At 41.7% G+C, this 16,409-nt stretch overlaps 1 protein-coding gene across 2 annotated transcripts in view; it reads right to left on the reverse strand.

Moving 5' to 3' along the window:
* Positions 1–8,956: 8,956 nt before the first annotated feature.
* SCP2 (sterol carrier protein 2) overlaps positions 8,957–16,409 on the reverse strand; it is a 113,187-nt gene continuing 105,734 nt past the window's right edge. Inside the window, exons 15-16 of one of the 2 annotated variants that reach the window (XM_032301599.1) lie at positions 13,127–13,206; positions 8,957–9,950 (exon numbers count right to left, since the gene is read on the reverse strand). In XM_032301599.1, coding sequence (XP_032157490.1) covers positions 9,855–9,950; positions 13,127–13,206 — 176 coding nt within the window. In that variant the 3' untranslated portion in view covers positions 8,957–9,854. The remainder of the gene's footprint in view (positions 9,951–13,126; positions 13,207–16,409) is intronic. The other variant, XM_032301600.1, reaches the window with a different exon arrangement.

Raw genomic sequence — 16,409 nt, forward strand, 5'->3', positions numbered from 1 at the left:
CAGCCACAGGACACATTAAATCTCCTCCACCCCACCCCCAGAGAGGTAGGCTTTTCTGTGGAATGCTAAGCCGGTGCCCACATATACTCTGTAGCTGTTTGCGCGCTGTGGGAACGCATGCTAAAATCACCTATCTGAAACAAAGTATGGAGGAATCCCTGTGAGTGTCTCTGGTAGAAAATAGAGGAGATCCTGTGCTCTAGAAGGAAATCCTCTGACTTTCCAAATAGCTGTAAAGAGTTGAGTTTGAAATTGAGGGTTCCCAATTCACTTGCGCTGCTTTGGCTCCTTCATGCCTCATTTTTAGCTCCTGTTTAATATTACTCTAGTGTCAAGTACAAGCTTTGGACTTAGATTTGGGTTCAAATCCAAGATGGGTTCAAATGGAGCTATGAATAGTACCCATGCCTCACAGAATGTCCAAATTAAATGAGAAATTGGAAGTAAATGAGAAAACGGAAATGCAGAACTCTGCACAGCGCCCAGCACGTAATAAGTGTTCAATAAATGACAGCTGTTATTATTGCCAAACTGTCACCGAGACCTGACTAAATTAACATCTATGAAAAACATTATTAAAATAGAAATGACAAGAGCAAAGAATTAACCAGAAATCTCTACATTATCCCGGGTAAGTGCCTTCTAATTCAAAACAATAAGAAATAAGAAAACTTGAAAGAGGGGAGTATATACATACATGCGGCCAGAGAACGAGGAGTGAAAGACAAGAGGGCTCTCCTGGGGGAATGATGAGGAAGGAGGGGAGATAAGGTGTTGTTATACCTTCATCATTGGAGAAGAAAATGATTCCTCTTACTCTGAGCAGAGGGCTCAAGACCTTTCCTTATTAAACAGCAGAGTCCCAAATGCTGAGCTCTGGTAGCAGCTTGTTTTCGGGACATTTAGAGATCAAATCACATGGTGTTTTGTGTATATGGATTCCATCTGAAGGATCTTGAGAAAAGACGAAACACCAAAGATCAAGCAGGGTCTGACGGAAGAACCACAGGCTGAGTCAGATACAGATAAGGCCTTCTGGATTCCTAGAATGTCCCATAGAAACTCTTTATTATTGGACTCTTTTTGCTGTATGTTTTTCATCTCTTTCCCCCACTGGATTATAAACCCTCCCGGGCAAGAACCCAGGAGTTCTTGTAGAATTTCGTGTTCTACAAGGGCCCTTTCCAGCCCTAAAGCACCATGACTGTAGTAGGCAGAATGAACCCCCAAAGACACCCACACTCTAATCCCTAGAGCCTGTGACTGCTACATTACGTAGCAAAAGGGACTTTGCAGATATAATTAAGGTTGTGGACTTTAAAATGGGAGAGATTATCAGATTATCCGGGGAGCCTGACCTAATCACATAGCTCTTGAAAACACAGAATATTCTCTGGCTGGAGGTAAGAGAGAGGAGGCAGAAGAGATCAGAGAGATGTAAAATATGAGGACTCGACTAGCGTTAATGATGAGGGAAAGGCAGGCAGCCTCTACAAGTTGAGAACCCCGGGCTGCCAGAAAGCATATGGGGACTTCACTCCTACAGCAGCAAGTCACTGAATTCTGCCAATGTCCTGTGGGAGCAGGCAAGCAGATTCTCCCCTCGAGCTTCCAGATAAGAGCTCAGGGCAGCCAATGCCTTGATTTCAGCCCCATGAGACCTGGAGCAGAGAAACCAGCCAACCCCCAGCCCCCTCCCCCAGACTTCCGAGCTGCCCAACTGTCAGATAAGTCGAGGTAAGCCACTACACTCACGGTAATCTGTTACAGCAGCAAGAGAAAACTAATACAAACATCAATAACTAAAACCAGTACATGGTACAACAGCATTTTCCCATACATCATTTCACTTAATCTTCAACAAGCATAATTGTATTATTGCCGCCCCATTTTAGGAAACTGATGCTCAGGGAAGATAAATAACTTGCTCAGGTGACCAGCTAATGAGTGCTTGCATCAGAATTCACGCTTAGGTTCCAGTGTTAGGGAGTGCGGTCACCTACACTGCAGCTGTTATTCTGTGGTTCTACTGTTTTCAGCTAAGTAAAAACGGACCTCAGAAAAGACAAAGACACAAACAGACTCGGGATCCTTTCCCACGATGAAAACTGAAAAGCTTTCAATACTCATTTCTCTGTTTCTTTCAAAGATATCTAGTAAGTCGTGGAGCAAGTCAAGTTAAAAGTATAAATCAGGGCGCCTGGGTGGCTCAGTGGGTTAAGCCTCTGCCTTCCGCCCAGGTCATGATCTCAGGGTCCTGGGATCGAGCCCCACATCGGGCTCTCTGCTTGGTGGGGAGCCTGCTTCCCCCTCTCTCTCTGCCTGCCTCTCTGCCTACTTGTGATCTCTCTCTCTCTCTCTGTATCAAATAAATAAATAAAATTTTTTAAAAATACCAAGTCTTTCTGACACAGAGAAGAAAGAAGATTTTGATAAATGGCAAAAGGAGAAATCCTCGAGTGGCTGTCAGTGAAGTGTTTTCTGCCATTCAGATGCTCCACTAGCCACTGTTAAGGCCCATCTGCCACAGGTGCCCTGTGTTGCCAGCCTGGTTCAGGAGCATCTCTGTGTTGGAGCTCAGTTCACTCTTGACCAGTTTTTATTGTCGGGAAGTTCAGCGGATTTTTAGTCTGAAATTCCCCTTTTATAGTTCTTCCCATTAGTTCTAGTAACTAAGCAAAATAACCCCTCCCTCTCATTGGTCTTTCCATTTCTCAAACATCTGTGAACTGTTATCACACCCTGTCCTTGGGCATCACTTTGCCAAGCTGAAGGCTCTTGTCTGCTTGCCTAGTCAGTCTTTCCCTTATACTGTTGTAGCTTCACATCTGAACTTTTCCATGTATTTCTGTTCAAACGAAGGGTCTAATCTTGAACAGTGTACTGCACATTCAGAAGGTGCTGTATTCTTAAAAGGTGAATTACATAATATTTTACGAAGAAAAAGGAAACGTATTGGTGTTTGGTTGGTTAGAAAACTGTAGCACTTACACTTCTCAGCCTGCAATTTAAAAGAACAGTGGACTACAATGAATTTTCCCCAGTTTTGCCTAAAAGTTTAAGGCCACAAATTCGGTAAATAAAAGGTCTAATGCTTACTACATGCTGCTGAAAACAGCGCTGTGAATATTTACAAAGTATTTAAATAACTATTAATAGAATAGGTTAAATGGACATCACTCTTTGCAATAAATTTTGGATATGATACATTAAAAGAAATATTTCTTCAAGAAGTCTGGCTAAAATTCCATGCCAGATTAAACCTCCTGCCAAACAGAATCAGACGCCACATTTCTTAAGGGCCAGAAATCTGGCTCCATATTCTTTGTTCTAACCAAGAACTAAAGAGCTATTTGTTTGCAACAGTCTCCAGATAGATATTAATACTGGACGTTTCCAGTAGATTTTGTAACTCTCTATTGAGAAAAACTCTTTTAACGTTTGGCCAGATGCAGCTGTGGTTCCTGATAGCACATAATTCTTTCGGGGACCTTATTAGCTGTTTAGTACCATACCCCCAACTCCTAATTCATATCAGTGTGGTCTCTAAACAAACCCAGGCCCACAGAGTAATTTACCCAGTAATTTACAATCTGACTGATGACTTTTTCTGGTCAATAACATCCGGCAAAGTCTTTGTGTTCAGAAAGCAGCTATGCCATGGGCAGCTAGAACTGTAATCTTGGCTGAAATGCAAATCTTCTGTAAGTCAAACTCAACAATTCTATATCCATTCACTAAGTTACAGAGACTATTAAATTTTCATGAAAATGTAAGGATGTGGACAGTCCATAAAAATATGCAAACTGTTCCCAATCCTGAAGCTAGCATATTATCTGAACTCAAAAGATTGTCACAAAATGTCCCAAAGAATAAATTCCTTCCTGTTAAAAAAAACTTCTCAAATAACACTAGGAACCATCTACTGAGTACCTACTGTGTGGCTTGTCATTTTAAAGCTATAATTGCTAATCCTCACAGCCAGCAAGGGAGAATTATTATTCCATTCTTACAAAGGGAGAAGGAAGCTCAGAGTCCTTACTTATTATTAGTTCAATGTCCCACAACTGTTTAAGTGCCAGAGCTAGGACCAAAACCCACATTTGATGGGTCCCAAGTTTTCTATACCAGGCTGCACTAAAGTGTCATTTTCTGAAACTGCTAGAGTTTCAGAAGATTAAGCTATTAATTACAGAATTTAATTTCATATTTCTTTTCATTAGGGTGACACGTATGGGGAAAAAAGAACGGGTTTATATTTATATGTGATTGAAACTTTCGAAGGGATTTTCCATTTAAAAAGAACTTTAATGGGGTGCCTGGGTCTGTTAAGCGTCTGCCTCCAGCTCAGGTCATGATTTCAGGGTCCTAGAAATGAGTCCCACATTGGGCTCCTTCCTAGTCGGGGAGCCCGCTTCTCCCTCTGCCTCTGCCCCTCCCCCCTGCTCATTCTCTCTCTCGCTCTGTGTGTGTGTCTTAAATGAATAAAATCTTTTATTTTCTTAAAAGATTTTATTTATTTATTTGACAGAGATAGAGATCACAAGTAAGCAGAGAGGAAGGCAGAGGGAGAGAGGGAAGCAGGCTCCCCGATGAGCAGAGAGCCCGATGTGGGGCTCGATCCCAGGACCCGGAGATCATGACCTGAGCCGATGGCAGAGGCTTAACCCACTGAGCCACCCAAGTGCCCCGAATAAAATCTTTAAAAATAAAAATAAAAATAAAAAGAACTTTGATGATCACTGTCTAAAACTTGACTGATGCTCACTCTGGTGGACACTGTATTAAACCAACACACAGAGATGAATAACATAGTTTCTACCTTCAAGGAGTTCACAGTCTAATGAGACAATTAAAAAAGAATTAACAGTGTCCCCCTTTTGCAAGAAACTAAAGACTGGCGAGGTCTAAGTGCCTTGCTCTGACTTAGCTTCCCAGAGGCAGATGGACCTGATCCGATTCTTCTGATCACACCTCAGTGATCCTCCACACCCTGCCCTCCACATTCACTTCCTAGTCATACTCTCCATTATTGTTTCTCTATAAATTCAACAAGGACTGCAGAAATTGGAGAGTCCGAATTCACTGTACAAGCACAGCAACAAGGCTGATGATTTCAATGCTCACAGAACCCACTGGGCCACTTTCTTTTTAAAACCGTAATAAACCCACAAACTGACTTTTATTATTTGGGCTGCTTCAATCTTAAATGGAAAGACTGCTCTGAGAAGCTGTGAGTATTTCGAAGAAAGAGCAGGGTAGGTCAGGCTAAAAGAACTCTGTTCTGTTTTGGTTTTTTTTTTTAAGATTTTATTTTTTTGACAGAGATCACAAGTAGATGGAGAGGCAGAGAGAGAGAGAGAGAGAGAGAGAGAAAAGAGCAGGCTCCCTGCTGAGCAGAGAGCCCCATGCGGGACTCGATCCCAGGACCCTGAGATCATGACCTGAGCCGAAGGCAGCGGCTTAACCCACTGAGCCACCCAGGCGCCCTAAAAGGAGAACTCTTAATGTCCTCTTTCATCATTAGGGCAACTGAAGGTCATTGTAATAGAGAATGCATTTCTGTGACAGGATTCCTATACTCAGAAATGCCCTCTGTGAATTGTTTTTAAATTGTTAACTTCTTTCATTCGTTTACTTAATGACAGCAAGCCAAGACTTCATGCTGGGGGGATCAAAATGGACACATGAGACACAGTCTCTGTTCAGGGGAAACAGAAACAAATTACTACAAAGGAATGATTAACTCCACTTATGGCAAACAGGGATAGCTTCCTGAAAGCTAAGTCAGGAAAAGGATGAAAAGGAATTTGCCAAGTGGATTGGGGTGGGAGTAGGGAGAGAATGGTGAGGGTAAGCACAGAGAACAGCAAGATGTTGTTGCAAAATGAATGATATGCAAGATGACCTAATTTAGGACTGAAAGTATTAGCTAATGTGCTTGCTCTGTGTTAATCATTTGGACACTGAGCATATCACTACCAAATGGAACTCTTCTGTTCTTATTATTCATAGCTCGTTATGAAACCAACTGCAATCTATGTTTTATCTCTACTACTCCACTGAAATTGATTTTGTAAGTGATCACCAGTGACTTCCTTGTTGCCAAATTTAATCCAGTACACTTTCAGACATCATCCTACTTGACCTTATAGAGCAAAGGACACAGATGACAACTCCCACCTTTCGACTATATATACTCTCTTCTTGAGAAATGTCTCTCAACCTCTCTAGTCCTTCTTCCTCATCCCCTTTGCCAGATCCTCCTCCTCTACCTGATCTCTAAAGCTTAAGTTCCTCAAGCCTTACTCCACTCCGCTTTGCCTCCCCAGATGACAGGAGCTATCCCTATAGTTTTAAATACCACCCAGATGCCCATGACCTCCAAATGTGTATCTCTAAGCTGACCTCACCTCTGAGCTTCAGTCTTTCTTTTTTTTTTTTTAGTTTTTTAAAAGATTTTTTATTTACTTATTTGACAGAGATCACAAGTAGGCAGAGAGATAGGCAGAGAGACAGGCGGTGGGGTGGGGGGTGGTGAGTGGGGAAGCAGGCTCCCTGCTGAGCAGAGAGCGTGATACGGGGCTCAATCCCAGGACACCAGGACCACGACCTGAGCCAAAGGCAGAGGCTTTAACCCACTGAGCCACACTGGCGCCCCTGAGCTCCAGTCTCGTAAATCCAACTGCCTCTCTGCTATCTCCTCGTGCCGATCTCTCAGGTATCTCCAAGTTAACAAGTTCAAAAGCAGACCTTTTTATTTCTCTCCCTGAAATCCGCTTGTCCCCTCGTCATACCAGTCATGACACGTGGAAGTCCTTCTCGCCCCTACTTCCAGTCATCAAATTCTGTCAGCTCTCCCTCTGCCGACTTTTCCACGTCCATATTTCTGCCACCGACACCCCAGTCCAGGACACCATCTTGTTGCACCTGGACATCCACTGTCCAGCCCCCTTCCCCGAGTAAAGGGGTACATTCCCCACACAGCCGCCACAGTGACAGTTTAAGTCATTTCACCCCCCTGCTTACAGCTGCTTCTGTAATGGTCATAGTTCTTTCACAAATATTTTAACTCTATCCTCTCCTTCTGGTAAGATTCTGAAGTTGGGTGAGGCGCGTGACTTTCTTTGGATGATGAAATGGGAGCAAAGGTGGTATGTATCACTTTGGGGTGGAAACTCTAAGAGCCAGAGAGACGGTACGTCACCTTTTTCTCTTCCTCTGCCTTGACGATCACAATGCTCCAGGTAATAGCTGCTCCGTGAGCCTGGGGCCTAGACTTAGGATATAGTGGCAAAGTGGATATGCAGCACGAGTGAGACATGAACGGATATAAAGCTGCATCTTCAGCAGATCCCAAGTGCCTTACCACAATGAACAAATTCCAATACAGCTGGTTCCTCCATGCCTGCCTAGGCAACCTCATCTTGGACCGCCCTTCCAGCTCACTAGATTCCACTCACATTGGCCCCCTTCCCACCCTCTCACACACTGTTCTTTGCATGGTTCACTCCTCAACCTTCACACCTCACTTCTCAAAGGGGTCTCCCTTGATCACTTTCTCAAAGAAGACCCCTCACTGTGATTCTGCATCCCAGCACCCTGACCATTTCCTTCATGGTACATCGGTCTGTAGGAATTACCCACCTCTTTGGTGTGAACCATCTCTCCCGCTAGGCTGTAAGCACCACGAGAGGAAGAGCTCATCACCACCTCCAGTGCCTAACACTGAACCTTAAATATATTACCCTGTATCTGGTAGGCACTCAAGAACTACCTGTTAAGTAAGTGAACAAAGGAAAAAAGATTCAAAAAGTGGGACCTAAGAAAACAACATAGACCTATCACCTATCCCAGAGGTGAGAGGTGGCAGTTGTGAACAGTAAGGGAACTCACATTTACTGAGTGACTATGTCGTATGTAACACTAATAGGTGCTTTACTTATGCTCTCTCTCGAGATACTCAATAATCCTAGGAGGTCAATATTAATATCTTCACTTTACAGATCAGGCAACTGAGAGTCAACCTTCTCAAGCAGCAAAACCAGTAGCAGCAGCAGTTTTAGCCCAGACCTGTTAACCTTTCCTTCAAATCTTGATGCTCCCTTCCCTAGAAATTAAACTGCTACTAACTAGATTTCATCATTAAGTTTCTAGTATATGTATAAACTGCACATACACAAATACATTTCTACCCCAAGAACCAGTTTTTTTCTGTTTATCTTTTTTTTTTTAAGATTTTATTTATTTATTTGACAGAGATCACAAGTAGGCAGAGAGGAAAGAGGAGGAAGCAGGCTCCCTGGTGAGGAGAAAGGCTGACTCGGGGCTCCATCCCAAGACCCTGGGATCACAATCTGAGCAAAGGCAGAGGCTTTAACCCACTGAGCCACCCAGGCACCCCTGTTTATCATTTTTTTTTTTTTTTTAGGTTTGTCCTAAAGCCTATTTCACATGTCTCTTGTTATCTGGGACAAGTATAACAGGATGATAAAATAAAACCAAACTAAAGAAAAATCAGATATTCTTTTGGAACTTTTTTCTCAAATCTTTTTCTTCTCAGAGTAAAGAAACACCTACAGTTGAGAAGGGGGTCTGAATTCTGTTCTGAGTTCATTTTATAGAATTTGAGATTGGGACACCTAGGTGGCTCAGTCGTTAAGTGTCTTGCCTTCAGCTCAGGTCATGATCCCAGGGTCCTGGGATTGAGCCCTGAATCAGGCTCCCTGCTCAGCAGGAAGCTTGCTTCTCCCTCTCCTACTACCCCTGCTTGTGTTCCCTCTCTTGCTGTCTCTCTGTCAAAACAAAACAACTTAGTGATTCTATCAGAGTAACCAGCAGATACCAGTAGATATACCTAGACAACACGGATTGTAAATCCCCCAATGTTTCTTTTACTCTCTATCAGTGAGAAGACCCAGAACAAAAAGGACATACACAATAAACACAAAGGAGATCAGGAAGAGCTATTTTAATTTTCTATTAAACATTCTTCCAAAAGCATTATTTTACCCCATATCTTACTAAGTTATAAGAAATAACATTAGCATTAGAAAAAGCAGGAAGATAAATTAAATGTGGATAATTAATTAAACTAAATTTATATGAAATAGGAAAATGAGAACAAAGGACTGAGCACTTGAGATAGTTTAAAAGCTGTGCATCTCAAAGTGAGCTTTATTTGTTCAATTATTTTTAACAACAGCGTTTTATGACCAATACACTGATTTTTTTTTTCAAGAAGGAAAGTCATTTTAAAAATGTTTTTATTTTAAAAATAGGCCTGCATTCAGTTGTAGATTTTTTCCCCCAAACTCTGATCAGATTTATTTTGATTTGGGAAAAAATATCATTCGGTGGCATGAAATGCAAAATTTCAGTCTTTTTTAAAATATCTCAGAACAGAGTTTTAAAAACTATTAATGGAAAATAGATTAAGTGCTCAACACTAATTACTGGCTAGCTCCTGGCATTCAGTTTCTTCCTTAGTTCTCCAGAGGAAAACTTAAGTTGAATCTTCAGCAGAATGATCTTTAAATATACTTTATAAGCAAAATGAGAGCTTTTGTTTACATAGTTTTTAGATTTTACTGTTCCTAATTTTATTCCGAAACTCAATGTTACCCCAAACCATAATTACCATATTAACTTTGTAATGCACAGTTGTATGCAATTCAGCTAGCAGTAGTACATCATCAGGCTCTGTCCGCCCAGAGCTTCGGAAAACAGGACTGGTCAAACCCATTTAAAAACAAATCTCACGCTATTTGCCAATGTGTAGTTTCCGTCTAAGTTCTGACAATGAAGTATATAGACAGATATCTATATATCTCATCTTAATTTGCAAAAGTTCTTCACAGCTTAGCTTTGCCCGGCTGAAGCTGAAGATTTTGTAACTTCATAGCCAGACCCATGTTGCCAGTGATTTTCAATTTGCCTTGAAAGAAGGCCTGTAAGAAGAAAGAAAATTTATTACTTGGTATTTTTTTGTTTTGTGATTGCTGATATTTCTAGACGATCCAGCCCTGAGATCATTTGACTTATCCAGGTTTTTTAAACTTTCTTCAAAATATGAATCTTGGCTTTCTGGGACAGATTTGAAACTAGATTCCTCAAAAGGAACGCTTTGTAAAAAGCATGCTTTACAAAGAGCAGTCAAAAACCACATCTTTCCCAGATGTCTTCTCTTAGAAATTGAGGCTACCTTTATCTGTCTTTGTCACCGATGGTACATTCTCCAAATAGGAAGTGAAGTGAGTTCATACTAGATGGTTTGTTTAAAAATACTACATGTGTGGGGTGCCTGGGTGGCTCAGTGGGTTAAAGCCTCTGCCTTTGGCTTGGGTCATGATCTCAGGGTCCTGGGATCGAGCCCTGCATCGGGCTCTCTGCTAGGCAGGGAGCATGCTTCCCGTCCTCTCTGCCTGTTTCTCTGCCTACTTGTGATCTCTCTTTGTCAAATAAATAAATAAAATCTTTAAAAAAATAAAAATAAAAATAAAAATAAAAATACTACATGTGGATCAAGAATATGAACTAAGGGGTGCCTGGCTAGCTCAGTCAGTGTAGCATGTGATTCTCGATCTCTGGGTTGTGAACTCGAGCCCCACAGTGGATACAGAGATTACTTAAAAATATAATTTTAACAACAAAAATATGAACTGAAATTTTCAGTAGTCTGCTGGGAAAAAAAGCACATGAATAACACACTTAGATACTCTTGGGATTCAGCACAATGTGGACGAAATGTCACCAATTTTGTTTCCTTTTTTGGTCTACATGATAAAGGACTGATCCCTACAGAGGGAGGACAGGCGGCCTGCTCAGACTGAGGGGCTGGTGTCAATCTTTGGCTTAAGAAGAAGAATCAAACCAATCCGAAGGGCAGAGCCACAATTTGTTCCATTTAACAAATGCCTAGGATTAAATCACTTGATGCTTGCTAAATTTATCATGTAACGAAATCCTGGGAAAACTTTAGAGAAATAATAGCAAATTTGGGAACAGAGGATGATTTCCCTGCTATGATCTCAGTCTTTTAACTCAACTGTTAAAATAAGGAAAAGCTAGATGAAAAAAGTTTCTAGTAGTCTCGGCTTTTTAAGAACATATATTAAGAAATTAGGAGCTCTTCTGTCTTATCCACGCAAACGCACGGAACTCTCCTTTTTCTACACCTTCTGGTAAGGGTGACTAATTCCTTTTTTTTTTTTTCCCCTCCTCTGTCTGGACAAACTAAATATTTCCTTTCTATATGGCACAGAGCCTTCTGTCTGATGACTTAAAGGTCAGGTGTCTCAGAACACAATATATTTAACATATGTCCTTAAAAAAATATGGACCAGCAGTACCTAAAAGAGAAACTCACCATCTTTCCTTTTTTTTTTTTTAATTAAAAGAGAAAATGACTTTTTATTTACTAATTATTATAGAGAAAACACAAGTCTTCTCCCTTTAGGGCATGCAAACATAAGGATCATTTTAATCTGGCCCCTAGGTGTTCTTCGTGTGTGCTTTACACTGGAGAGACACTGCTTTGTTTCAACTGTAGCCAAACACTGAAAATATAATTTCCAATGCATTTAATGGTTTCCAGTCAAATCCTCTAAGCAGAAGGGAAGACCATTAGCATAGTAACAGAAGTATCTGCCGATTTTTATCTTTAATTCCTTTGGGTGCTAACAGGTGTTCAAGAAAAATAAGCTGATTCTTTGCTCCCCCAAATGGGTGGTAAATAGATAAACTGGGAATGAGGGCAGCTGATGTGTGAAGTCTGATCACCCTGCCAAGGAAGTGCATGGAGTGCACAGTGGAACGAGGAGCAATGGGTGGGAAGGAGGAAGACAGCCAGCTCCTATACTGGTGGCCTCTGTTTTGTCCAGAATTTTGGAGCAGGCTCCGTGGGTGGAGATGTCCATGCCAGTGGTGTCAAGTAAGTTGAAACATCACAGATGCAAGTCTCTCACTTGTCAAAGCATCAACTGAAATAGGGTCAGTTGCTTAGAGAAAACATTTTTAAAAGGAATACTAGTGTGCGTCAGATTTAGTTATTTTATCCAGTCTTTTGGATTACCAGGCGGCTATAAGAATGAGACCTAAAACAGATCAGGCTGAGGCAACAGAAAAGTCAGTTCACAATGCAAAGCAGCATCTCAATTTCTTTCTGTTTTTTTTCTCTGGCTAAAGAAAGCTAAATGTATCAAGTCTGTTCAACACTGGGTGACTAACGAGTAGAAGACCCTCGATGACTGGGGACCAGGAAAACCCATACATCAGTACACTTCAAATACAACTTAATCCAGCAACTGATTAGTGAAAATCTAAAAATGTCAGGCACTGTGCTAAGTTCTGTAGACATGAGGACAAAAAAAGATGTGGTTTGTTCCTTTGAGACACTCATGATCTAATGTTAAGGAAATACGCGCATCGTGACTAATCTAATGTGACAAGCGCTAAGCTTGCTTCCAGTAGATGGCCCAGAAGAGGGACTGGCCACAGTTCTTCTCAACTGGTAAGGTGGTCTTTGGGGATAACATCTGAGCTAATTTTGAAAGAAAAGGAGTTTGTCAGGGAAGGCTGTTCAGACAAAAAGAGCACGGGCAAAGACAGGAAATATAAAAGGTCATGCGTTTGTTCGCATCGCTCTCCCCCCGGACTGCTCCTGCTCTCCATCTGTGCACTGCTAACTTCTGGTCATTCTTACGAACTCAGTGTAAGTGTCACTTCCTCTGTGAGGCTTTCTCCGATGGTTCAGGGAGACACGGTGCCCCACCGCCCCACGCCACCGCCACCCACAAGCTAGGCACGGCACCCTGGACTGGATATTCGGATACACTCACTCTTTTACAGAATTGCCTCATACCACATCGTGAATGCCCTGTACAGGAGAACTCTTTCTTATTCATCTGGGTACTTCCGGCACACAAGACAGTGCCTGGCACACAGCCTGTGCCACAAATGTTTGTCATTTGTTAAGCATCATTTGAACATGTCATTTGAACGTTTTAGGGAACACTGAGTTTTGTGGGTTTGACCACTTTCCACTTTATGGTATGAAGCTGAGGCAGGACATGAAACAGTGGACTAAAAGACCCACCGACTAGGAAAGAATCCCCATCGTACTTACCGTCTGAGGATTCATTTTACCAGTCATCAAAGCCAGTAAGTCGGAGTCAGCCATTGTAATTGTGCAGTCAGCCTTCTTATCTAAAACAGAGATATGCAGGACAAGAAAAGAGAAAAGGGGTGTATTCAGTTTCATGTACACACTTCAGTCAAAAGCCACCAACTGCAACAGCTTGCCTCCAGCACCGGAGCAGTGTGGGGAAGAGGGTACTCACGAACTCTTCAATGGCAGACTGGTAAAATGTGACATAAATTACAAGCATCCTCAATATTTAACAAGAGGGAATCGATTAAGTTAATTACTGGGGCACCTGGATGGCACAGTCGGTTAAGTGTCCGACTCTTGGTTTCGGCTCAGGTTGTGATCTCAGGGTCCTGAGATTAAGCCCTGTGTTGGGCTCCCTACTCAGCATGGAGTCTTCTCAAGATTCTCTCTCCCTCTGCCCCTCCTGCTTGTGCTCTGTCTCTAAAATAAATAAATCAATCTTTGAAAGAAATCAGTCATCATATTCACATAATGGGATGCAATGCAATCATTAGATGATTTGGAGCTACATTTACTGACCTGAAAAAAGGTTCATATTATACTGTATCATGCATGATACTGTTATACAAGCCAGTTATAAAACAAACTGTGAGCATGGTCCCACTTTTGCTTAAAAACAGATATTCATATGAAAAAACATCTATAAACATAGACACCACTGTATTAATAGTAGTTATGGTGGTGCCCAGACTCTAAGGTGACCCCTGTGATGACTGCCTCCTGTGTTCATGCCTTTGGATGTGCCCTTGAATATGGGAAGGACCTGTGACTTGCGTCTAGCCAAGATAATCTGGCAAAGGAGATGGGATGTCATGCTTGTGGTTCTGTTATGCTATGTAAGAAGACTCTATCTTGCTAGCAGACTCACTCTCTCTCCTGCTGGCCTTGAATAAACCTCACCAAAAGTGACCCAGCTGGCACCGTAATCTTGGACTTAGGTTCCAGAACTGTGAGAAGTAAGTTTCTGTTGTTTATAAGCTATTCAGTCTGTGGTATTTTGTTATAGCAGCCCAAATGGACTAAGACAGCAGTAAGTTATTAAAGCACAGCATGCCCATATTATTAAATATTTAAAACAAGACTGGAAGGTAAAAGTTTTTTTGGTTTTTTTGAAGATTTTATTTATTTATTTGACAGAGATCACAAGTAGGCTGAGAGGCAGGCAGAGAGGGGGGAAGCAGGCTCCCTGTTGAGGAGAGCGCCAGATGCAGGGCTCAATCCTAGGACCCCGAGAACATGATCTGAGCTGAATGCAGAGGCCCAACCCACTGAACCACCCAGGCACTGCAAAAGCTAAAAGTTTTTATTGTATGTCTTCGAACTTAAGGATAGACCCTAAAAAGACTGAGATTCAATGGCTATTCCATCTTTGCTTCTAACAAAATTTTCTTATTACTGGGGGAAAAAAAATGTGTGAAGCTTTGAAAATGAAGGGATTTATAGTCCAAAAAATTTAGTTCCCATGTAGATATATATCATCAAAGAGCAGGGTAGAAAAAAAGCTAGCAAACAGAGTGCTGGGCTTGATTTATAGTTGGACTTGATTGTAGTATTTTAAGAAAGGACTCTCAGTCATTGAAAAGTGAGTTTAGGGGCACCTGGGTGGCTCAGTCAGTTAAATGTCTGATTCTCCACTTCGACTCAGTTCATGATCTCAGGTTTGGGAAATCGAGCCTCACGGAGAGCTCCGTGCTGGTCATGGAGCCTGCTTAGGATTGTCTCTCTCTCCCTCTCCCTCTGCCTTCCCCTCATACCCCCTTCTCTTTAAAAAAAAAAAAAAAAAAAGGTTGTTTAGGAAAGTCTGCTACTTCTGTAATTATCAGTGCTTATTGCTCACTTGTCTTCCATGGACTCATTGGATCTTTGAACAACTTCTGAGGATGAGAGAGCTCAAAGAACTTGCTCGCAATCACACAGCTGAAGAGGTCGAGCTACATCTGAAAGCAGCTAAAGCCCATTACTCCCAAGCACTATGGCTTCTGATTTGTTATGGGAAGGATACAAAGATTGAACAGCTCAGTTTGTTGTTGTTAAGAAGGCTCCATGCCCCAAGTGGGGCTTGAACTCACAGCCCTGAGATCAAGACCTGAGCTGAAATCAAGAGGGGGATGTTTAAACAAATGAGCCACCAGGTGCCCCAACAGCTCAGTTTTAACCGGGCCTTCACCAGTTCCATAGTATTTGATGAATCTAGATGCCTTCTCTGTTCCCCAAGCCCTTTTGCAGAGTTTCAAGACAAGTCTCACGTGTTCAAGCAAAATTAATGTTTAATATATGTACTGGGGAGAAATCAATGACTTACTAAGCACTTACTATGCTAAGGTGCTTTATGTATCTCATTTAATGCCCATGACAGCTCCATGGATAGATATTATTCTCACCATTTTCTAGATGAGACAAGTGGACTCAGAGAAGGTACATACCTAATAAGTGGCAGGGCTGTGGTCTGAGCCCAGTTTGGGTGTCTCCAAGGGCTATGCTCTTTCTACTGTATCTTGGGGATACAAGATGCTGAGGCCTTCTATATCATGTTGCCCATAAAGGGGCAGGGTTGAGAACTCAAGTTGATGCAGGGCAGAATAAAGGAATGAAAGCTAATGTGTCATGTTAAGATTAATCAAAGTTGGCTTCCTAGAGATATGCTGTATGAGTTGTTTTAAAGGAGAGGAGGGAGGGGCAGAATTCAAAGACAAAGACACCTAGGCAGGAGGAAAAGAGTATGAAAAATGCATATTAAATCTAAAAATCTTTAATCATCATTACCAAACTCTTAGAATATAAGCAAATGAAATACTTGTAAGGAAATTTTACTTCGTCAGCGGTAAGTAAACCTCTCAACACTGTGCACATGCCAAAAGAACTAGCAATTCTCTTTAAGATGCTAGTTCAAACTAGGACAGGTTATTAATGCTTTAACATAGCTGATCTCTAACAAATGGGCATTTGTTGGCTGATGTAAACGGAGCTGGCTATTTCCAGTGGTGGCTTTCACTGGGTAAGTCCATATTTCAACGCCACTCCCAGCTGCCAACAAGTGTCAGTTTCAGCAGAAATTACCTTGCTCCGGGATAAAATCCCTTCAGGTCTGGGATGGGGCACCTACTATGGGAAGAGCTCACGGCCAGAATACATATATAGGGAATAAGGTTTTTTGAAATTATTTAACAGCTTTCCATAAGCTTATTATCTTTCATAACAAACAGTAATAAAAAATAGGAGAATTTTTTTTTTATCACCT

This window comes from Mustela erminea, chromosome 10 (assembly GCF_009829155.1).
Source record: "Mustela erminea isolate mMusErm1 chromosome 10, mMusErm1.Pri, whole genome shotgun sequence".
Classification (NCBI taxonomy): Eukaryota; Metazoa; Chordata; class Mammalia; order Carnivora; family Mustelidae; genus Mustela; species Mustela erminea.